Here is a 25,223-nt window from a genome sequence, read left to right as displayed (position 1 = left end):
TCACTAAATAAAAATAGAAACTTACGCTGTAAGAGGTTTACCGTGGCCATTTAAATGCAGTATTTGTCTGAGTTCTGGTCATGAGCAAGACTCTGAACCTGAAAAGCATAAATGTGAACAGAAAGAAAAGAGACACTTTCTGCGTAATAACATGGGCGCTAAAGAATCATTAACAGGTGATGGCCCTGCCCCAGAGATGCACCATTATTACAGCAAATTTATGAGAGAATGCCCATCTGGGCAGCTTAGTCTGCACGAATTCAAGAAACTCCTGGATCTGCAAGGGCTGGACCCACAGGGTGATATGTATATTAAACGAGTGTTTGATATCTTTGATCTGAACCAGGTAAACCTTCTTTTCTTTATTTCTTTAACCTCATACTATTGCTTTGTTTGTGAGTTGTAGCCTGCAGGCTCTTCTCTGTGCTCTGCTCACAGAACTGCTATTGTGGACAGGGTTGCCATTATGGTGCACAAGGAAGTGGAACTGTGCTTTGAGGGCTTTAAGTAGGACTCATTAGTACGTTCCAGGGGCACTTAAAAATGTCAGTGAAAAAAATGTCTGAAAATGAGATGTAATTTTCAGTTCACTGATTATTCTTCTATCCTTTGCTTATCCTGTGCTTGTATATAAGCATATGAAAATATTGATATGCTCAAATACAAACTTAATGAGTTTTTACAACAGTGTTAGACAGTCGGGAAAATATGGTCTGCACTTAACCAATGGCGAAGTGCAGCGTAGATAAACAGATTTGCCCAAAGTACTGTATTGAACCTGTGGCACAGAGGAAATGTAACTCAGATGAGGGGAATCACACGCAGTGCCTAAGTTATAAGACCAAAGAGACTACCGAATGAAGAGGTCAAGCGTCTTCTCCAGGCTATATTTCTGATCTACCCTCTCTGCTACTGCAATAACTGCTTGTGATTGCAGTCAGCTCTCTGTGATGTAGCTGGCTCCCTGACAGACAATATATCTTTTCCTTAGGTGTACAGACAAGGCCAAAGCCATGGTCATCTGGTAGTTGTGTGTAGCACCTTTTACTAGAAGACCTAAGACCATGTGGTTGTGGAGGGAGAGGGCAGAAGACATCAGGGGATCTAGCAACTGACAGAGTGGCAGACAAGTGTGGGCTGTTTTCTAGGTCTGTCTTGAGTGCTGGATGTGCTCATAAGGTCCTGGAGCTGGCCACCTCCAGCCCTCCGCTCAGTGCAATGCTGGAGTGTCCCAGGACACTGCCTGCCAGCTCAAGCTCTGCAGAATTGTGAAACCCTCAGATTTCTGAGCCCTTCGGATTCTGAATTAATGTAAAAGTGAGGAGAGTAGAATAAAAGCAGGTTTCAGAAAGAGCATTTGATCACTTCTAGTTGCTGTGGCAGTAGCCAAACACACTCAAAACAAAATGAGAATCCTCTGCTAATTGTTGTTTCCCTATCTGGTGTTGCAGAGTTGTGTCACCCTGCTCTGCAGGCTGTCATCACTCTCATATATGAAGCAGTCAAGTTGCCAGGTAGTAAAGCAACTTTTCCTGTAAGAAGTAGAGGGCAGATGCTTTAGGGGGGACTTAATACAAATGTTTTAAACATAGAGGGACAGTATGTATAACATGAAGGACAGAGAGGCAGGAGGAGCTGCACCAGGATTGTCAGCTGGAGAACATGCTGTCTTTTCAGCATGGCTTACAGGATCACCATCCTGAAAGATCTCAGCTGCTTCATCTGTTTGACTGAACTCTCTCTTCTACCAGGAACTTTCTTGCTGCATCTTTCTGAACTTTACCTTATCATTGTCTTTATCCTCATCTTCCTCAGATGAACCAAGATCAATCAAGGCTAAAGGATGGAAAAACAGGGTAATGACCAGGAATTCAGTCTCACACAAATATTGTTTCATCACCCATCATATTTCTAACCATCACACCTTTCAGGAACACATCCTTGGCTGTATAGTCAACACAAGAGAAAGCATTTCTCCCTACTGTTTTCTCCCATGTCTCTATTTTGTAATGCTCGGGGTCACAGACAGCAGACCAACAAGGACAGGCCTGCTTGATTACAGCAAACTGGGCAGGTTGGAACAGTGGTCCCTCCACCAGAGAGGGCCACGTGTGTCCAGCACCAGCACCTCACCATCTGCCAAACAAGGACTGGGCCACTCAAGTAGAGCAAATCTATGCATTTGCCAGCCTTCACAGCTAAGGACTTTTCCAAACTATCACATGCATGACCATTGACAGAGATTGTGATCCTTGACCACATAGATCCTTGTCCCTATAGATATCCTTTTTTTTTTCAGGTGTTTCGTACCTAGGTTTGCTGAAAATGTCAGCTCTCTCTGTAATGTGGGGTTGAGATAAGGTTACAGCGAGGAGATCCCAACCTGTAGATTAGCTTCCAAGCTAAAAGAAAAATGAGGAACAAAAAACAACAGAAAAAACAAGGTAGAGGAATGGGTATTAAACAATACAACAGCTGGGAACCAAGCTAGAGTGCAGCAAAGCTCAGAAATCTATGCTGATCACTAGCCTGTGAGCATTTGTAAAGGCATGTAAGGTATTGAGAGGATCAGCCTTGCTAGGGAAGGTTGTCAGGCAAACAAAACTAAATCTGGCATATTTGAGACCAGCAGAGATTTTTATTCAGACTAAAAATGGAAAGAAACAATTTAAGACGTAAGATTTATATCCTGAGCCCATGACAACTTTCAACAGAGCTTTACAGATTTGTTGTATTTTAATCTCTATTCAGCATAACTGAATTTCTGTTACCATACAGCCTTTGTTTCTTTTTCTAACATTGTTAACAGCACTGTGTTTTCATAAGATTAATTATGATTTTTCCTTTATTACCAAGACTAATGACAACTATTTTTAAGGTTTACTTTTAGAAATAACAAGCATCAATCAAACATTTTTCAAGTACATGGCTGCGATGCTTTTTATGGGGTTAAATTGGGAATAAAGTGACAACAGACCAGGCTCTCAGGGCAGAAGAAAGGAATGTTTTATGTTATTGATGAAGTAAAATAAGAGAATCTCCTTATTCCATATGTCCACTTTTTGTCCTATAACCTTTCTACAGCTTTTTCTCCTCCCCGGGGTTTTTAGCAGAAATGTAGGCTTTGATCCTGGAAAGTGCTTTCAGTTAAGTACCGATGCACGAAGAGTACCCTGTGGATGACTGACTGGGAGCATCACACTGTGGGCTCTGAAATGGCAGCTATGAGTGTACAAATATGGGGTCATTATCCTTCCAGGACTTTATGTAGAACATTTAGGCACTGTGCAATATTACACAGATGATAATCTTTCCTCTCCAAGCCACAGAAGTTAATGGATGCAAGTGGTTGTGTGCATAATGCATGAATTCAGAAAGAATTTGGTCATTTGAGTTTTTGCTTACATTCAGTTTCCCTCAGTACCATAGCAACTTCTTTTTGTCTGGTTTTTGCTTTCTAATAAATCTGAGTGAGTGGTGAAGTATACAAAACTTTTTGATAGAAATTATTTCCTTTCTCTTAATAGTACCCTTTATATAGAAGTGCTATTTAGCTAGACAGCTAGCAAACTTAAACCTTCTCCCATGCTTCCCCCAGCTGACTCTTATAGATATATGACCTGTTTTTTTCCTTATCTAACTTTTTGTGGCCAGAAAATATCATGGTTTAATAGTGGGGCTTTTACAGTTTAAAATTGTTATGACTTCTATTGCTGAAGCTTATATATAAAAGCATATAGTTTGGGGACTAGCTTACAGTTTATCTATATCTAAAGAAATACATTCTGGAAAATTTAAGTTATTTATTAAGGACTTCTAGTCTCATCATTAAATGTATTTTTCCCATGTAGGCTTCTGTTTTCTCACAAATCTGCTCAGAAAGCTGTGCTAAAGTGTTAGGCCTGAGATCAATCTAGAATTCCAATTACAGCAGCCTAATGCTCCTTGAGTTAACTTGGGGTCATCCATGCTTGGAGGTACTCTGTCTATAAGATGACAAAACACTCTTAAAAGGTGCATAGACTTTCTTCTCTGTGTTCCACATATGCCCAGTTTAAAACCTCTACCATGTAAAGCCAGTGTGGAATATTAACCTCATAGGATGCCAATGGGACTTGGGGCAGGGAGCAATAATTACAGCTGCAAATTGCATTTCACCTCCTTGTTAGCCTTGCTGCTTCCAGCTGAAGTTTGTTACAGACATCCTTCTCCGACTTAGGATTTCCATTTTAAAAAAACAACTTGCCAGCAAACTGGAAACAGTTAAGAGGAATTATGGCAGCGTGGCAGGTTTTTTGACAATTTGTGATAGACTGAAAGCCCAGTCGAAGCTTGTTTCGCTCAAGTCATCCATACAAATACCAACAGGAGTTCAGTTTCAAGCCAAACCCCTGCATTTCCTTCGGTTGGAGGAGTTCAGTCCCCACTCATGGAAATGACTGTGGCCAGTGGATGTACAACAGCGAGGGGTACATCTTCACAGCACAATTCAATGTCCTGTAGAGATTGAGGTTCCCTCAGGTCTTGGCAGCAGGCAGACCATGTAAGCTCAGAGTAAGCACTAACCAAAGAGGCAATGCTACTGTGGCTGTATGGCTTCTTGGACTCCGTTATCTGGCATGTTTATACATGGCAGAGCATAGTACTGTACAGGTATTCACGCCTCTGCCTCCACAGAGTTCAATATATAAAAGCTGTTTCTAGTCAGTGACTGTTTATACTGGAGATTAGTGACATAGGCTACGTCCTAAAAGCCTTATTCTCAGGAACATACTAAATAAATGCTAACCATTTCTGGTGTGTCTCTTGTGCAGACCACCAGCTGTTTCATAATTAAATGACCTTTTACACCAAGTATGCAGATGTCTTTAATTTTTCCATGTTTCTTAAAAACAGGGGTTCTATGTCAAGACTTTCATCCTTTCCTTGACCTCTATGGGATGCTTTGTTAATAATTAAAATAAACAAACAAATAAATAAATATGCTAGTGAAGTTTGAAAGTTGTTTTTCATCATTCCTAGCTCCAGTGAAAAATAAAGATGCTGAACATTCAGAACTGTAATTGCAAAGTTAACTTTCCTTGAGATTATCACGAGGAGTGCAGGAGGTAGCATTTAAGCAAACATTTTATTCATGACTCATACATTAATACTTGCAAGAATTATTTATACAATGGCATTGCAAGTATAATAAATGGTGGGTTTATCTTTTGCCACAGCTTTCCAATGAAAACCTTCAACAATAATGTTTTTATTAAAATACAAGTGCAACAGAGTTCATTTTTTAAGATTCCATTTATTGGGTCATTTTAGGGAAAAATTGACTCAGTCTTCTTCACCCTTAAGCTATTTGTAATACAAAATGAAAAAGCTGCAACCACATACAAGTAAGCTGAATTTCTCCTTTTTTATTCCCTCTGCATTTCAGTCCACACATAACTGTCATGCAGACCTAGTTCATGCAGCCTACTGACAAATTTTAGAGAGGAAACTGTTATGTTTATCTAAAATACTTCAGTAGTTGCCAAGTATACTGATGTATATTTGGTTTTCTGTGAGAATATGTATCATATTTCAGAGAGATTATATTCTTCAAAATGAGCTTAAATCAATTTTGAAGGAGAGTGCATATCTAGAAAAATAATGTCTGCTGTCTCCATAATATATTGGAAGTGTTCCTTGCTCGTAAACAGAACTAAGGAAACATTCTATAGTCAGCACTGCTATTTAACACTTATTTTAAAAAATCTTCTTTCTTTAAATCAGAAACCCAGATCATTGTCATCCACTTCCACTGGCTTACAGATAGGTTTTGCCACCACTACAAATAAAAACTGAACACTGTAAGGATTGATTGATTGGGTTCTTATGACCTGTGAAGGACAAAGTTTGTCTAGACATTTAACGTGTGAAGCAATGCACCGAAAATGGGATGTTGCTATTGTAGTTCCCTTATTGCTTATTTGGGCATTAATTGAAACTAGCTACAGGAATAAGTGTCTGTTGCTTTGTAAGAAAATCGTATTTTAAAAGATAGGATATACTGTGAAAAGAAAAGAAAATTATGTGGCACCAAAGGAAAATTATGCAAGTTCAAGGATTTTCTGTTAACATTTTATAAAGCATTGGATAGTCCTCAACAGTGAACAGTATTTTCTGCTACACTTCTTATGCAGAGATAAAGCTGGTAGATGTAGAAAAATGGACACTCCACAGCAAAGAGTTTAAGAAATCTTTAGATAAGGAGCCACCGTCAATCTTTAATCGTCTTTCTAGTTTGTGCTTTTTCATTTAAAATTTAAAGTAGTTCTGTGATAAACTAGAGTTCATCTGACATCATTATGCAGATTAGAACTATAAAAAAGATTTTAAAAGGAATCCATTTTAAAATCTAAAGAAGAAAGTTAAAACAGGATGTTCAATGTAGAACAGATAATAAGAAATGCAAAAATGTGTTACTTCAATAGAACTTTGTTGAGTGTTGCAATGACTACACAGCAATGTAAACTAAATCTCAAACTGTAACTTCTTTTTTTTTTTTTCCCTTGAAGAATGAGAGTTTCCCTTCACTCATACTTTGCACAATGCTGACAACTGTTGGGAGGCAGACCACCATTCCTTTTTTCCTCACCCTAGCTCCTTCCCCACTATCCTGCTGTGTCTTTATAGTTACAATTTTTAGGTAGACTTTTCATCATCTGATTCTGTGTTCTGGCTATATATAGATGTTATCCTCTCTGGTTATAGGGACATGAATGGGATTAGCCAAGTATATCTTCTCAGGTATTGTAGTAATACAAAATGCGAATCATTTGGCCATGAAATTCTCTTTGAAAGCAGTGGTTGGCACCTCACACTCCAAGAAAAACATGCAAATGTTCACAGAAAGATGTAATATTTTTCAGAGATGTTTTGATGATTAAAGTAACTCATTCTTCATTTGACTTTCAGTTGTTTTCTACCTCAACTTTCTCTCCCTTCTTAAGAATTGAGGGACAGAGAAATATTATTTACATATATATGAGGCAATTAGTGCTAGAGATTCTACTGAAGACATTATTTTGTTAAAGATTGACATGGCTCAACTATGCAACGGTTACTTAGCGCTATGTGATAGCTGCCTTCCACATTCTTATTGAAGGCATGAAGAGCTCTTAAAAGATGGAATAAAATTACTCCTAGTGAGCAATATTTCAAACATTACCTGGAACGTAAATATTGAATGTTTCCACTTCTTGTGGGATTAATTATAATGGCTCGGGGCATCTTTGCTAACTCTCCTTTGCTGGAAAATGTGATCTTCAGTTGGGCTTCCTTTCTCAGATTGTCTTGCTCTGATATGTCCTCAGGACCAGGAATAGCTGCTGTGATATGAATTGCCAGGCTGCCTACGGAGCTGACTACACTGTTTGCTGCATCCTTACACGTTTGCAGGCATTACCAAAGTTGACACAATAGAATTGGGTGCAATCATAGAACCATAGAATGGTTTGGGTTGAAAGGGACCTTAAAGACCATCTAGTTCCAACCCCCCTGCCATGGGCAGGGACACCTTCCACTAGACCAGGTTGCTCAAAGCCCCGTCCAACCTGGCCTTGAACACTGCCAGGGAGGGGGCAGCCACAGCTTCTCTGGGCAACCTGTGCCAGTGTCTCACCACCCTCACAGGAAAGAATTTCTTCCTTATCTCTAATCTAAATCTACTCTTTTTCATTTTAAAATTGTTACCCCTTGTCCTATCCCTACACTCCTTGATAAAGGGTCCCTCCCCACCTTTCCTGCAGGCCCCCTTTAGGTACTGAAAGGCCACTATAAGGTCTCCCCAGAGCCTTCTCTGGGCTGAACAACCCCAACTCTCTCAGTCTGTCCTCATAGATGAGGTCCTCCAGCCCCCCTGATCATCTTCATGGCCTCCTCTGGACCTGCTTGAGCAGGTCCATGACCTTCTTACATTGGGGGCCCAGAGCTGGACACAACACTCCAGGTGGGGTGTTACGAGAGCGGAGTAGAGGGACAGAATCCCCTCCCTTGACCTGCTGGCCACACTTCTCTTGGTGCAACCCAGGATACAGTTCGCTTTCTGGGCTGTGAGAGCACATTGCTGGCTCATAGTCCATTTTCCATCCACCAATACCCCCAAGTCCTTCTCCTCAGGGCTGCTCTCAATCCACTCCTCACCCAGCCTGTATTTGTGCGTGGGATTGCACTGACCCATGTGCAGGACCTTGCACTTGGCCTTGTTGAACTCCATGAGGTTTGCACAGTCCCACCTCTCCAGCCTGGCCAGGTCCCTCTGGGTGACATCCCTTCCCTCCGTGTTGACTGCACCACACGTCTTGGTGTCATCAGTAAACTGCTGAGGGTGCATTCAGTCCTACTGTCCATGTTGCCAACAAAGATGTTAAACAGCACTGGCCCCAACACCGACCCCCGAGGAACAGTACTCCTCACTGCTCTCCACTTGGACATTGAGCCGTTGACCGCAACATTTCGAGTGTGACCATCCAGCCAATTCCTTATTCACCAAGTGGTCCATCCATCAAATCCATGTCTCTCCAATTTAGACACAGTTAATAGTTAATAGTTATCCAAAGCAGGGTAAGAGAGGGTGATAATTAAGGAAATATTTTCCCAAACTTTCCTGAACAACTTTCCTCTTGTGTATCCTAAGTCTTCAAGTAGTTGTGCAAACATAAGTTCAGCTGCACACATAATTTTAGGGATGTCTCCAAGCTGAATTGACTCTCTGGACAAGTACACTTTTCTTAGCTTACTCTAACCAGCTAGCTTAACCCAGGCAGTAAGGTTGCAGCAGCAACATCTGCATTACATACTACACTATGGGGCCTAGAGCTATATAAACTGGTATTATGGTTGGAAAGACATGTTATGTTTTATGCTAGTCCTTTTCCATGGTTCATGTGCTGGCCCAACACATGTGGATAGCACTACCACTTTGCTCATAGAAGTCTAACTCTTGATTTTTCTGGTATTGAACCCTCTTTCAATCTCACAATTGCCTCTAATTAGTCTCCACTACAAGAAATATTTAGAAAATTTACTTTATTTTCATGACAGTTAAAGCTATCATATTGTAGAGTCAGCAATAAAAGCCTGTGTGTCAAAAAATTAATCAGCTTCTAAGCCAAGGGCTAGAATAAAATAAGAATCTAGATATCTCTTAGCCAGAAAGAATTCTTCTGTCAGAACTAACAAAAACCTACAGCTCTTACTTCCTGAAATATTTGGGCTTTTTAGAGTTGACATGTACATGTACAAACGCTTTCCCCATTAATTGTGGACACAATCCAAGAAAAGCAACAAAAAGAACAAAGCCAAACCATTTGTTTCTCCTTAATCTGGAGTAATGTTGCATAAAATTATCTCAAATGTAAAATAACTAGCCTGATTACTGTAAATAATGAGAAGGTTAAATTATGCTTTGCTGTGTTCATAGTTACATCATTGTTGTCAGCACGCTTAAGTGCCTTTGAAAGATACTGTACTCTTATAAAAAATTCTATGGAATAGAAACAATGTTCTATGAATATTTCACCTGATTCCATGAAACACTACTCCATTTAATTATAGACTGTCTTAAAGAATGTCTTTGTTCTACTTCTTAACTACCTCCAGAATTTTTTTACATCCAATTTTATATATTGATTCCAAAAAGGAATCTATTACTTTGTAAAGACTTCCCACAATTACTGGTGCAATTTCACAATCTTAATTTTATTTTCTAGTGGTTTGGCAAAGGACTTACTGCTGTGATAGTACTAACATGCTATAATCATGTGTCATTACCAGCTAAAAGCCTACATTAGCATTATCATTAAAATCATCACTTGCTTAATGTCAGTACAGTTGAATTCTTGACTATAGGATTTGATGGTATGAGTTATGATCTAAAAGTTTTGGACCAGAGGTAATTCCTCAGTAGTGGCACAGCACCATCAAGCGTGGAAAGCTCGATTCTCTACATGGGATAATAAAGTGAGATCTGTCTCAGATTTCTATTACAGCATTGCAGAATTCAGCGGCTTTTGTTTGCATTTCAAAAACAATAATCTGAACGTCCAAGAAATTTTCTCTTTAAAAACAAAATTTCAAAATATTCACGTAGGCAAGTGCTATTAAGTAATATTTCAGTTGAATGTTCCTTGAATTGCAGCCTTGACGCTTAGCTAGATTGGATTAAGCTACACGATGGGGCAGGGGTACTCACAGTGCACACCACGGAGTCTCCCCCCTCACTGAAGAGCCCCTTCCTTGGATCTGTGCACAGCATGTCCAGGCTCATTGTGTTTGCAGTAGAGATCTGCTGTGCTTGGGCAGTAGGTCCATCACGCTGTAGATCACAGTCGGGTCGAAGGCACGGTTTGTGCATGGTGCAAGGCCAGATGTACCACCTCCACCAAGGCTTTGGCAGCTGGCTGGCAGCAGCCCCCTTCCACACCAGGGCCCAGCACCCGAGACACACAGGTTAAGATAGCCCAGCCCATGGGTCCTGTATGAAGCTGTACTGCCAACGACGTTGCACAAGAGACATAGAGAAAATAAATCACTGCACTGGATACAGAGAAATCAGTGGCAAAAAGTACTGACAATAAAAATCAAGCACTTGGAGGTTTGCTCAAGTGATTCTTTAGCTTAACATTTTTTCCTTGTTGTTTTCTTTAACACAGATTAAATTTGTGTCACATACATTTTTAATGAATGTTCTGCAGAAGCAAATGTAGCAAAACTCAATGTGAGTCAGTATAGAAAGGGAGGAATATGAAAGAATGATGAAGTTCAGTTTTATTTAAAAATAATCTTCATCATCTACACAGTCTCCCATTGAGTTGTGTTACCTGAGTTCTTACACTGCCTGACTCTTTTTAAAACAAAAGAAAGGGTTTAGAGTTGTTTACTCTGCAGTGACTCAGTGACCAAAATTACACATCAAACTGAAGCAATTACACTTTTCTAACAACATGTGCAGGGTTTCTTTGAAATTTTCATTTAAGTGTAAACAAATTAGCATGTACTCTGCAGCTTTCACTGAGCTTAAAAAGCACTTGGAGCATATTACTACCATTACCAGCTAACACTGTAATTTTGTCGCATTATGTGAATAGGCAATGAAGGTTAACTGTACGATTAATCATAATTACTTTTAAATACTACTTGTTAAATTATGACGTAGATAAAGGAGAAAGTAATTTTAATGAGAAACAGTTCAGGAATTTGCTTCTTTTGTTTATCAAGTATTTTTTAAAAGTGCAACTGTCTTTTTTTTCTATTTATTTCCTTATTAATTACTAATAGAGAAGTTAGAGCTACTCCAGGTTTACATTTCCTTTTTCCCCTTGAGATTGTTTAAGTCTTGCTTTGAAACATTCAAAAATATGCAATCATGAATCACACATTTGCTGGTGACAGTGCTGGTAAACCATGATTTGGAAATAATAACTGAAAAAAAAATGCAGCAGAAATTGGGTGATCTGTTTTAACTAACTTGGCTGCAAACTCATGTAATGACACTAAATTGGTAGCTGCTTTCTTGTGACAAAACATGATCTATAATCTCCCATTTTTTACAGCAATAAAAAATGTTATTAGGTAAAGAAGGTAGAGTATTAACTTTTTCCTCCCTGAAGTCCTTAACCACATAATACCAAGTAGATTAGGGACTTATAGCATATGTGTTTAACTTTTATGAGCCTTCTTGCATACATCCCTTGAGACATTAATTCCTAAAAATATTATCTAGGAGCACCCAAGATAAACTGCCAAATAGAGCATCTTTGTCACTAGAAGACACATATATCTTCAAAGTGCTTTTCCTGGAGGTTTGCCCTGCCACATTCTTGGGTGTGTCAAACAAGAAAAATTTGCTTCAATTGTCAGCAAGAAATTTGCTGGAAAATGTATTATGTGGTCATGGCTGCATTTTTCAGTTTTCTCTCTTGCCCACTGCTTTGTTCTGTTGGGGAAGATGCTTCTAAAAGCACAGGCAGAGGCTCAAAATTAGGCATGCAGAAAGCTGAACCCCACCATCCAGGAGAAGCTGGCAGAGCGTTAGGTCCTTGAGTACATGCCTTCCTTCGATACAGCCCTCCTGGACACTGCTGTGCCGTGCTGCAGGCTGAGCGCCGGACACAGCCCGATGCCTTGGTGATTTCCCTGTCTCCTGGCTTCTCCAGTAACCTTGAAAGAAAGTTGTGAGTGATGGCAAAGAGTTGGGGAGTAGTTGTTAATTTTAAAGAAATAAAATTGCCATCTTAACATTTTGGATTTCACCAGGGTAGCCTACAAGCCTGAGAGCCAAGACACATAGCTGGCTCTGCGTTTCCAACTCCTCTAACACAAACGTCCTGGTATTTTCTAAGTCCCCAAATACCACAGGTCCACTTCGTCTGGACAAAGCAGAACCTTGTGTAACGGTCTGGTCAATACAGCCTCCTCTCTTTATATAACAGTGGGTATTCAACTATCACAAAACCACTTAAGGATCTACAGCTCCTAATTCTCTGCTTTGTTCTTCATCCTTATCTAATAGCCTTTCCTTGCCAAGAGTCTCCTCCCACTCCATGACAATTGCCAGCTTTATCTACTCAGGAAACCGGTGATTCTGGCCATAGCCTGTGGGGGATCTGTAGCTCTCTCCAAGCCCCAAACTCTAATATCAGACCTTAGGCATGTGTCAAAGTAATAGAGTCATAAGTAGCTCTGTTATTTCTTCAGTAATGCATATGTAACCTTTGAGGAACAGATGAATGCCTTCAGAAGCAAAAAGAAAGTAAGGAAATGGGGGAAGATGAAATGGAGTGAAAACAATCCTCCTTTAGGTTTCTGAGGGCAGAGAAAGCATCACTATATTTGAAATGGGTTCTAGAGAGAAAGAGAAGCACATACAATTAGCTATAAATTTCACAATTATTCTGAGCTGTTGTAATCTGCTGCTTAACCTGTGCCTCCTCCCTCTGCCTTATGAGGTTTAAGTAGTATACTGAAAGACAGGGGGTGGGAGGGAAGGTTCGAAATACCTAGACCATCTGTATTTGCACACTTGTTAATCCTGATAAAGCCTGTTGAGCTATTCTCCTGGTGTCAGGTTGAGTTTAGAGATTTTTCAGGAGCAAATGTTGTAAACAAGACACTGCTTATTGTGTGTAGACTCTTAGTAGAGTCCTTAGTGTTCAAAGACAATGAGTTCACTCATTGTAGGGTTTTGCAGGGATGGAAACTGTCCCTTCCCACATGCATAGCCATGGTGTGTGGCAGGAGATGGATGGCAATCCCAGTAGCACTGCATCAACGCTGCTAGAAAATCACTCTCAGGTAAGAGCTAGGCAGCCAGCCAAAAGGCCAACTTCAGATCATTGCGGCCCAACCTTGAACTACCGTGCTGTTTAAGATCAGCTGCGTATTCATAGCGGACAAGTCAATTATTTTTAATCTGTATTCAAATAGTTTGAAGCTGTGAGAGTTTTTTAAGGATCTGTGAAGATTAGCAACGCTATTCTGGGAACCAAAGGATAATGCCCTCCTACAGCTCCGGGGCTGGGGTATTAATTGCTGTTGTGTAACTCTATGGTCCCCCACTGCCCGCCTTTGCCCCCACAGGACACACATCCCCATACTCACTGAACAAAAGTGAGCAGCCTCCAGCAACTGCACATAGGCTGACATTCTGAAGCAAAAACATCTCATAAAAAGATAAAATTAAATTGCTTTCTCCTCAGGAGATTCAGTAACTAATGAACAACTGAAATGGGGCCTGGGCCCTGGGCAGGGGCAGCCAGGACTGGTGATGCCCTCAGGGTTGTGATGACCAATTTTACATCATCAGTAAATTCTCCTTCCAGTTTTGGACCCTTCTTTTGTCTTTGTTTTGTGAATCAAACAGTTCCGAGTGACTTAAAGAATCACTCATCAGTGAAAGCAAAACAAGCTACAAAAACACAGCATCAAAGGGCACAAACACATGTACAACCATAATGTGTCCTTAAGCTTCTAGTTCATCTGGTCAAGCAGTTAAGAGACTGAAAAAAAAGTATATATTTTTATTAAGTCTACTATCTTAAGCAGAAAGTCCAGAAGACTTTGAGGCATGTAAAAGAAGTTTTGAACCCATTTTTTTGGTGTCTCTCTGGCCCACTCCTCAGAACCACATTAGGAGATTTCTGCCCTACTATTTCACACCATACCCAGAGCGGGTATCCTGTGAGCTTACCCCAGCTGGCTCTGCCCATTCCAGCAAGGAAGGGTGCAGGACTTCACTGGCCCTCCAGATGCCCATGGTTTCCCAGTGTAATGTACTGTAGCCAAGGAAGGCAGGGACAGTGCCGTACAGACACGGAAAATAAGCCTTCACACACAAGAAATGCATTTGTCATCCAAATCTGTCCAGTACCCTAAGCTGCCAAATAAGCAGGCTTCACCAGCATTAAGTCCATTTAATAAAAATATTAGAAATTTCCCCTTTGGAATAACAGAGTAAAGCACCAGAAGTACATTATTTATATCTTCCACCACTGGTAATCAGGTCTGCTTATTATGTTGTTGGGGGTCTTTTTATAATTTTATTTTATTATTATTTATTATTTTTACGGTAGCCCTTTGCTTGTGAATTACTGACATCCTCATAAGTATCAGACACTTTACTGTGCACGCTACACAGAGTGAAGTTTTCCAGAGCCTGGAAATGCGTAAGGACCTACCTAGATACTTGTATTGTGAATGGTTATAGAGCAGCAGATAGATAAATCAGCACAGCAGTATTCTTTTAATAACATCATAACACTTTTATTGTATTATTTGTTGTACTCACAAAACCACAGGATGATGTACATAGATTACTGTTAAGATTTTTTTCATTATTTAATGTACTATTCTGAGGCTCTTGGATGCTACTGTAAAAAGCACAGTATTTCTCTTTCTCTGGGAAAGCTCTGTATATATGTAACAAGATCACCATAGCCTTCTGCATCACATCAATGTTTTCTTTTCTACCTACAATGTATGTTTTGATGTAGGAAGGAAAATGAGTACATTTCTCATCAATGTTTCTGTGCAATGCTTCTGGTTCCACATCACGGAGATAATCACATCTGCCTTCTAAGTATGTTTATTCCTCATGCACTGGCTGCTGAGGTTAACGTGTCACCAGTGATCTTTGCATCTCTCCAGAACGGGGATGGGCCTTTCCTAGCAACTACAGTTTCTCTCAGCTGTTTTTCAGAGGTGGGACATTTCTGACCTTGGCCTTCAGTGCCTTCCTGCGTGGGACAGGTCAAACGATCCACCAGATCAGAATTACATACCCAGACACATTAGGATGATTATTATGTTGTCCAAACTTCTGATATTTTGTCAGAGCAACAACACTGACACCAAGGCATAGCAACAAAGCAAGCAAAATACTATTTTCCAAAATCCAAAGTGAAATCTAAGGGAGAGAGAAGAAAATTAATCTGGTCACGGACATCCAGCAAGTCTAAAATTAATCTGTAGTTTCAGTAAGTAGTATGAAATGCAATAAAAAAGCAGCAATGTGAAATGCATCTAACCACATTCTTAACAGATCTATCAAATCAGATAATGGAAATGTAATCAGCAAAATAAATTCTGCCCTCCAGAAAGACTCCTGATGAGACACTTCTTGAAATAATACTTGCAAAATGGAAATTCAAGTTGGTGTGCCAAAAAGAAGCATAAAGTTTGTGGTACATGATGTATCTTTTCTTTGTAATGCATCTGCTTTTAATCCTGGACCTAATCTGCTTTGAAAACTACATGTAGTTACTGCCAAACTTCATTTAATCCTAAACAGTGGTTGAATAGTGTCTTTGCCTTTGCTGCATTTGCTGTGATTGCAACTAGAGTAAGTCCAGAAACCCCAACAGAACCTGCACAGAGTCTGTGAAGCAATGGTCAGTCTGCACAAGTTATGCATGCACCGTTTCTACAAGTACACTGAATTCAGTGTGTTTGAAACATTGGATTTACCTCTCAGGTCTCTGCCGAACAGCCTTGCACAGAAATCAAAACAAGCACCACAAATATGGCAATGAGTCGCACCGTACCTTTACAAGACTTCTTTTCCTTTAGTCTAGTACAGTCTCAAGGACAGATTCATGCCTGCTGATTGCAAAAACCAACTGGAAAGATGTGTGTTGACATATGACAATAAAAATAAGTAACATGCTATACCTACTGGATACTCATACAACCTTCTCTTCTGAAATCACAGGCCATCTGAAACTGATGACAGCATTTCCAAGGTTTTCCAAGCAATTGGATTCTGACCAACGTAAAGATCACAAGATTAAACTTCCCAGCTGTTAATTCTTTCTATATGCACATGAGAAACAGTTGGAGCAAGTACACTCCAAATTCAGCAACTGTTTCTTCCATCCTCACCACATTTTTTACAGAAACAGAGGAACTGTCACAGTGCTTAGACCACCTGACCATGAAGGCCTGTCCTTGACAGGTTTCCATCAACAGCTTCAGAGAAGGAAGCAGAAAATATGGAATTAAATCGATCTGAAATGCTCTTTCCCTATGAATATCCCTCAATCCTCACTATTTAGAAACTAGTTAATGACTTGAAGGCTTTATATCCCATGCAAAATGTATTAGTCAGAGAGACCTGATGTTTATACAGACAAACTACAGTAGCTGGAGTTCATGCCAGGTCACTGGTTACCATGTACAACACTTACTACATGATCTCTCAGATGAAGAATGCCTGGAACAGCTCTACTGCACTGGAAATCACCCGTAGTTCTGCAGTACCCACATGAATATAAGCGATTCCACTGTCGACATCTCATTAGTACCAAAGCAGATATCCCAGACTCCCCTTTTTTGCATGTGGAAGTCTACCACAAAACTGTTTCTCTTCTCAAAAAATGTCAGTAACAATTGCTCAGAAGAGATTTGCCCCCCACTGCCTACAGCTTTCAGGAGAGAACAAAACTGTCTGTGCTAACGCCCTTTCCTATAGTGCTTTCAGATGAGTGCATCCTTTTTAAACACCACAGGAGATTTCTATGTTAAGGTGCTTTATAAATCATTGTGTATTACAGTGAATTCGATGACCTGTTTCCGTGAAATCGCCAGAATGAACAGAAAATCAACATTGTTAAAGAGTTTTTTTTCTCTCTCTCTCTCTTAGGATGGATTTATAGACTTCTTGGAGTTCATAGCTGCAATAAACTTGGTTATACGAGGGAAAATTGACCAAAAATTGAAATGGTATTTTAAGCTATACGATGCTGATGGAAACGGATGTATTGACAAAAAAGAACTATTAAACATATTCACGGTAAGCAAGTTATGACCAACAGCAAGAGAATCTGACATAGTGCATTGCCCCTGAAACAGCGGTTCATCATGTGTTGTAAATGGATTGTCTGTACTTTACCTAATGTTTTACAGTTGTAAAACCAGAATTGTTCTGGCTAGTGACACTCCTGCCATTAGTTTCTTGCTTATTGAAGTAAACATAACTAAGTAGTATTTTACTTTAACCATAGTTCTACAGATATAATGCTTTACTGAAAGTGAAGAACTGTAGAAACAGTAGAGACATTATTGTGATAAACTACACTATAAGGCAGGGTAGAACTGAAGCAACATAATGAATAAACCAGCTGGTTACAAGTGTTTGTGCCAGTCTATTGTGGAAAACTGGCTTCTCAAACTGAACTTGCTGCAAGAAACAATCTAGATGTCATCAAAATATTCCAATATTTTAATTTTTTTAAAGGCTTTCAGCTTTGTTTACTACAAATGCCATTACCCCTATTTTAAAATTAAAGTGGGAAAATTTAATTTTACCATTAAATCATGCAGTGACATTTGGATACAAATATTGTAGAAAATTTTGCAGAAAATGGGTCCATTTCAAACCCATAAAGCCAAAGCAGTACAATTCTTTCTTTAAAATGACTTCTGTATTTTTCAACTTGCTCTAGTGAAATAATATTTTGCACTCAGGCATTATAAGTTTCTTTGCAAATATGAATGACTTAACACTGCTCCCTAAATGTACAGGACTCGCTACAGATTAAGATTTTGCTGCAGGGAGCATAAAATCTAAGCAGGGATTTAATGCCATAATAAACAAGGAATACACTTTTCCTGGATTCTGTATTACTGCTGGTGCCTGGCTAGTAACTGTTAGAGACTTTCAAGAGCTGCTGCCCAAATTAAAAGGAACTGGTACCAGATGGAGTCACAGGGTCAAACCAATAAAGAAGATGCATCACCTTCTAAAGAGCAGCTTTCTACAGGTAGAAGGAGAGGCTGCATCTCCCAGATTTCTCTCATTTAAGACTAATGACATCTTTCTTTTGCAGATATTCTCCATCATTTTTCACCCAGGTGACTGTGTTTTCTCTTGGGCTTTATCTGAACAGAGAATTAAAATCCTTTTAATGTAAAGATTTCTTTTTCAACTTAACTGGTTTTAAAACCAGTTTAAACCTCCATGTGTTTTCTTCTCTTTTGGAGTACAAGAGCTTTAACTCAAACCCACATAAGTAATTTGACCTAGTCTATATTAAAATTGCTGGGCTCTAAACAAAAATAAAAATACAGGCTCACAGCTATTAGGGGCCCTGCTTATACTAAGCATCAGTAAACAAGGTCTTGTCCAAAAAGATACATCATAACTGAGACATTAATTTACAGAATCACAGAATCACAGAATCATTCAGGTTGGAAAAGACCCTTTGGATCATCGAGTCCAACCATCAGCGCTACTCTGCAAAGTTCTCCCCTACACCATATCCCCCAACTTCTCATCTAAACGACCCTTAAACACATCCAGGGATGGTGACTCCACCCCCTCCCTGGGCAGCCTATTCCACTGTCTGACCACTCTTTCTGTGAAACATTTTTTCCTAATGTCCAGTCTGAACCTCCCCTGTTGGAGTTCAAAGCCATTCCCCCTTGTTCTGTCACTAATCACCTGTGAGAAGAGACCAGCACCAACCTCTCTACAATGTCCTTTCAGGTAGCTGTAGAGAGTGATGAGGTCTCCCCTCAGCCTTCTCTTCCTCAAACTGAACAGTCCCAGCTCCCTCAATCTCTCCTCATAGGATTTGTTCTCCAGGCCCTTCACCAGCTTCGTTACCCTCCTCTGCACTTGCTCCAGCACCTCAATATCTCTCTTGTATTGAGGTGCCCAAAACTGGACACAATACTCCAGGTGTGGCCTCACCAGTGCAGAGCACAGGGGGACTATCACCTCCCTACTTCTGCTGGTCACACTATTTCTAATACAAGCCAGGATGCCGTTGGCTTTCTTGGCCACCTGGGCACACTGCCGGCTCATGTTCAGCTGCTTGTCAATTAGAACCCCCAGATCTTTCTCTTCCACACAGCTCTCCAGTCACACCTCCCCAAGCCTGTAGCCATGCAGGGGGTTGTTGTGGCCCAAGTGCAGGACCTGGAACTTGGCCTTGTTGAAGCTCATCCTGTTGACGTTGGCCACCGATCCAACCTATCCAAGTCCCTCTGTAGTGCCTCCCTATCCTCATGCAGATTGACACTCCCGCTTAACTTGGTGTCATCTGCAAACTTACTGATGATACACTCTATGTCCTTATCAAGATCATCAATAAAGATGTTAAACAGAAATGGTCCCAACACCAAGCCCTGAGGAACACACTTGTGACCGGCTGCCAGCTGGAATTAGCTCCATTGACCACCACTCTCTGGGACCATCCAGTCAGCCAGTGCTTGATCCAACAGACTGTTTGCTCATCCAGGCCATGGGCAGCCAGTTTTTCTACGAGAATTCTATGGGGAACTGTGTCGAATGTTTTTTGAAAATCCAGGTAGACAATATCCACAGCTCTTCCCTCATCCAATAGTCAGGTCATTTTGTCATAGAAGGAGATCAGGTTTGTCAGGCAAGACCTGCCTTTCATAAACACATGCTGGCTATGCCTGATCCCCTGGTTGTCCATTGACTTTTAATGATATGACTTTTTTTAAATTATATGACTTTTAATTTAAATCACGGAAGTCCTATTAAAACTTCATCTGTCCCTACAGCTATGCAAACTTTGGCTCAGCAGATCATAATGAACCATCAAAACTCCTTCCAGAAAACCACACACCCTCTCAATGCCTTTTAACAGCCCAGTTATTTTATGTTAATATTTAAGGTGATTCTGTGGTAGTCAGTGATTCAAGTACTTCAGGAACCACTGCGTTACTCTTAGCACTATGACAAATTTAACTGTGGCAGAGGTACAACTTTCTTATGAAGACTGCATCAAGGTCAGACATATAAAACATCAAAAGTTTCTAAAGTATGAATTAGTAATACAAACAAGTTTATGCACCTATTTTTGTAAAATTCTTGGTGCCTTTTGGAACTCATTTGTGTAAAGTAAGATAAAGACAGTGATGGTCAAGAATTCCACATCAGTGCTGAACAGCTGAACTTAACACTTTCTTTAAATATAATGAGTTCTAATATAGTATCAGGAACACTGAAAGAAACAACGGGCACATATGGTGAATTATCGTACACAACACAGTTCATCTCAAGATAATTCAGGTGCAGAAAAACAAATTCTATAGTATGCCCATTACAGAACATGCATGTATGTGTATTTATAAATATATATGCACGTATTTTCCCAGTCACTTACTAAGTGGGATCTTGAGTTTGAATCCAACTCTGTAAACACATGCTTGTTGCATCTGAGACACTGGCTATTAAATTTAGGCTCCTATTTTATTAACCCAAATGATGACCATAATGCAAAAATTAGTGTCCCAGTGAATGGGATATAATTTTGAAAAAATATTCATTTATACCTTTACTCCAAATATTGGGTCCTTTTGGCACAGAAAAAGTAGAGGGGAGACTTCTGGTTTTCTTAATTTCTTTGAAGGATGAGTAAATTCTGCCAACTTCCAGGACTGCTGGTCTGACTTTATTTGTGATTACTAAATTAAACATGTCTTAATAGGAAAATGACTTAGGCTTTCTTGTCATGTGCTTTCAGCTGTGAAAAACTATACTATATTTAAATCACACAGACCATAGGGCACTCTCTGAAGACACAGAACTCTCAAGGGCCAGATAAAAATGCTGGTGTGGAATCTAAAGTGTATTGCAGAGCAGAGGTGTCACATGGTTTCAGAAGACCTTCAGAGATATGTAAATTAGTCTGTAATCTTCAGGCTGTGTTATGTTAATTAAATTTCCAATCCTCATTACTGAAGATTTACTTGAAATAGCTATTTATTTAGAGATTTTTTTGAAAATGTTGGTGAACTAAAGAGCTGCATTGCAATTACTGCAGTTGTCAGTGTATTGTTTTCACAGCTTGATGGAAAAAAGTCTGAAAGAACTTTCTGCATTTCTGCATTCAGGCTATCCAGGCTATTAATGGCTACACCAGCACGTCTCCTGAAGAGTTCACAGACATGGTATTTCAGAAGGTAGATGTGAACAATGACGGTAAGAATCCAGGTTTTCTTGTCATTGGCAGGGATTTTCCTCCATGAAGAAGCATGGGATCAAGAGGGGAGTTGAACACACTACTGAAGAACTGACTGGTTTAGATTAACAGAAAGCCTGAATCTGTTCTTCTTTACCCATACTACTTCAGCTTTACTGTGAAGTGTAAAGAGTTGCTTAAGCTGACCTGGAAATTACATGCAGTAGGGGCTAAAGCATGGAGGTCTTGCACTGTTCATCCAAAATGTCAGTGCTCTGGTTGCACAGAAAAATAAAAGTGTGACCGAGGGGGTTTTCTTACTATATTTGTGTTGGTTTAATCTACCTAAAATGGATAAGAAAACCAATTAAGATGCATGTTTGCACATGCTCTAGCATGTTGTAAAGATTGGACAGCATATTGGATGTCCTTAAAGGCTGATTGTTAACACATGCTAAAACATATGCTACTGTTTTTTCTCAAGATAGGTAGATTAAGCCAACTGGGACTTGCATTTGGAAACTAAAACTTTAATTCACTGCTTCAGAATTGTTTCCAGTAGAAAACTTGTCACATGTGAATGTCTTCCCTCACGCTTCTAATCATGAAGATCCTCCTTCCACTGGCAATTATGTTTTACATCAATTACTGCAATCACTGACAAATTAGGAATATTGAGAAAGCATTGCAGAGCAAAATCAGGTGCCAGTCCAGAATTGTGGGCATTTGTTTTGCTCATTTTTCTGGTCTTATTTGGTGTATTAAGGTTACTTTTTAAAAAAGCTGTTTGCGATACATAATCAGAGCATAAACAGTGATCTCGTGATGCATGTGAATAACTCATAGAGGATTTTTTCACCACCTGCTTGGCCTATCTTTTGGGTGAAGGCAAACCAAAGGACTCCAAATAACACATAGTCATATTCTAGAATCTAAATCAAATTCTATGATTATTCGTACCTTGGCCCCTGCTTTGACCATGTTTACTGCAAGTAATAATGGTATCTGAGCTAGACCCTCAGCTGAAAAAATAACTTTTGCGTCTTACGTTTTAGCACTGAAATGCCAGAACATGAATTATTCAGAATTATCTTCATAATACTCCCATTTCAAACTGCCTTCCATAGTTAGTTGTTTTTTTGAATAGCTGCAAAGCAGCAGGACTAGCTCCACCTGAGGAATGGGACAAATTTTACCAAGTTTAGCTTAAGCTATGGTACCTCCTTGTAGCTTCTTATTACAGAAAAGGGCAGATAGACAAATAAGTTTCAATGTCCTTTCTCATGTTAAAATACAAGAAATAATCCCATGGTTGTAAGGAACAATTCTTAAAACAAATCTCCTGATGTCTTTGCAATTTTCATTATCTCAAGGAAATCTGAGACCTGTCAGGGTTGCAGTGAGTGTGGACATGTCAGTGTAACCACATCTCAGTGGTAACTGCAGTGGTTTTGGTATGCTTGCATGCTGGTATTCATACTTTGAAATATACAGCCTGGGATCAAGAGGAGGGAATTCAAGACCAATTGCCCTGCATAAGCAGGAAAATGATGCAGCATGTCCATCTGACGAGTCCAGGAACCCCACCCACTCAAAGACCTCAGTCAAAGGCAATACAGAGGGAAGGGGATGGGAAGTAAGAGAGGTGCCTGGGATAGGAGAGATCGAAGGAAGCGAGTGGATGAGTGGCAAAGCAGGAGGACGCAGACAAGTGTACAGAGACGGTGTGCTCTGTCTCTGCTTCCGGGATGGAAGGGGGTGCGAGGGTTGAAAGAGGAGGCACGAGCATCCGCAGGGCACTGCACACCAGGCCCTGGACAGGATCTTACTCCTCTCACTGAAGCCTAAGAACCAGGACTTCTGTCGAATGACATCTTTCCACTCTAATGGTATGTATAGGAGCCTGCTCACCAGTGCAGCGAGGACCCATATGACTAAAGAGGAATCAGCCTTTACTGCCCATGGGTAGAAAGGGGTTTTCACATTTTTCAAATGCTGATCATTTTCCTTTTTCACATCAGATGAAGTTTCCAAGGTTGCCATGAACAAAAAACAAAACACAAAAAAACCTCTGGGGAGTACTTAAATCTGAAAATAGCCAAAAGGCACCTAGCTAAGTATTCACCAGAAGTGCATGCAAGTTAAATTGCTACTCCCCTGCACCCTGGGGCCCAAAGTCATCCAGCTATTTTCCTCTTTGCCTGGTCTCTTGTCATTTCTTATTTCAGTGAGAAACCAGTCATTGTTGTGATTTTAACAAGAAACTTTAAACCATTCTCAGAGGAAAGGATCAAGCTCTTCCTATTAAAACAAGGTCTGTTTCCCCTCAGAGAAAAACAGTATCACTGGAGTAACATCTAACCAGAGAATTGTGAACGCTCCTGTGTACTATGCAAGCAGACACACATGCCTAGGCCTGGCCTTTGCCTCTGCTGACAGGGAAGAGAGGAGGAAAAGAGGAATAATGTTAAATGATATTCCTGCTCCTCAATAAAAGAGATGTTATAGTAGTTTTTCAGCTTCCAAGGTATTATCTGATTTTGACATGAGCCCAAAAAATCACACTCTAAATGACCATTTCAGTTGCTTGGAAGAATTTATCTAATCAAACCACTTAACCGATTTTTTTTTACTACATCTTATCATGTCTAAATAATCCTAGTAGTCAACACGGGGAGTATGCCCGGTAATCCTCAACAAATCACACCCTAATCTCTGTTAAAAATAGCTGTAAGATAAATTCCAGTTAGCTCAGTGAAAATTGGTCCATATATCTAAATTCAGCCTTGATACAGGCTTCATGAGCATCTTTTCGCACATTTAAGTCACCATAGATACTAAGGACTCATAGCTGTCTTAGAACTTTCAGTGAAAGCTATGTTTGATCTGTTTTAACAGAAAAAAAAATGAGTCTGAGTTCTAGGATCTGATGCAAAGTGGGAAAACACTAGCAAACACTCTTCTTGCATTTGCCTGTCATCACAGAATTGGGAAGCTTCCTGCGGGATTCAATCTGGCATGAATGGCCTTGTGTTGGATTGAGAGTGGTTGCTGGGTTTCTCAGTTCCTAAGGAGTATCTGACTTTCTTTTAGGGCAACTGAGTTTAGAAGAGTTTATCACTGGTGTGGAAAAAGACGAGGGCCTAATGGAATTGATTACGAAAACTTTCGACCTTTCCAACGTACTCAAAGTCATACAGAGCGGCAGGAGACACAGCATCTGAAGGATCCCATGATGGATGTGGCATCTGTGGTATCATTTCAAGAAAGATAATATTTGATACATTCAGAGTATCTGAAGTATCTGCTCCAGGAGTAACAATTTTTGCTCTTGACTCCATATCTCTCTTTTACTTTCCTTTATTCTTTCCCTTGCTAATGACTGTGGCAGGCACTGACCACAAACCTTTGCCCACATATAATAGAAAAACTATCTGATGCACTAGAAATAACTTATTTGGTCTCTATGAACACTGTTCAGACTAATCAATAAAATAATGAAAATATCGCAAAATGCAACCTTTCTAGAAGACACGGAGTTAATAAATTTCTTCACAGAATCACAGAATCATCTAAGTTGGATAAGACCTTGAAGATCATCCAGTCCAACCATTAACCTAACATTGACGGTTCCCAACTACACCATATCCCTCAGCGCTATGTCGACCCGACTCTTAAACACCTCCAGGGATGGGGACTCCACCACCTCCCTGGGCAGCCCATTCCAATGCCCAACAACACGTTCTGTAAAGAAAT

General features: G+C 40.0%; 1 protein-coding gene across 3 annotated transcripts in view; it reads left to right on the top strand.

Moving 5' to 3' along the window:
• The window catches only part of GUCA1C (guanylate cyclase activator 1C), a 38,002-nt gene extending 13,021 nt beyond the window's left edge, over positions 1–24,981 (top strand). For 2 of the 3 annotated variants that reach the window (XM_074816819.1, XM_074816821.1), the window contains exons 2-4: positions 17,174–17,323; positions 21,400–21,487; positions 24,561–24,981. In XM_074816819.1, the coding sequence (XP_074672920.1) occupies positions 17,174–17,323; positions 21,400–21,487; positions 24,561–24,691 (369 nt within the window). In that variant the 3' untranslated portion in view covers positions 24,692–24,981. Of the gene's footprint in view, positions 1–106; positions 347–17,173; positions 17,324–21,399; positions 21,488–24,560 lie in introns of those variants that run through there. The other variant, XM_074816820.1, reaches the window with a different exon arrangement.
• The last annotated feature ends 242 nt before the right edge of the window (positions 24,982–25,223 follow it).

The sequence above is a fragment of the Strix aluco genome, chromosome 2, assembly GCF_031877795.1.
Source record: "Strix aluco isolate bStrAlu1 chromosome 2, bStrAlu1.hap1, whole genome shotgun sequence".
Lineage (NCBI taxonomy): Eukaryota > Metazoa > Chordata > Aves > Strigiformes > Strigidae > Strix > Strix aluco.
Note: the sequence above shows the minus strand (reverse complement) of the source record. Positions and strands in the feature narration are given on the sequence as shown.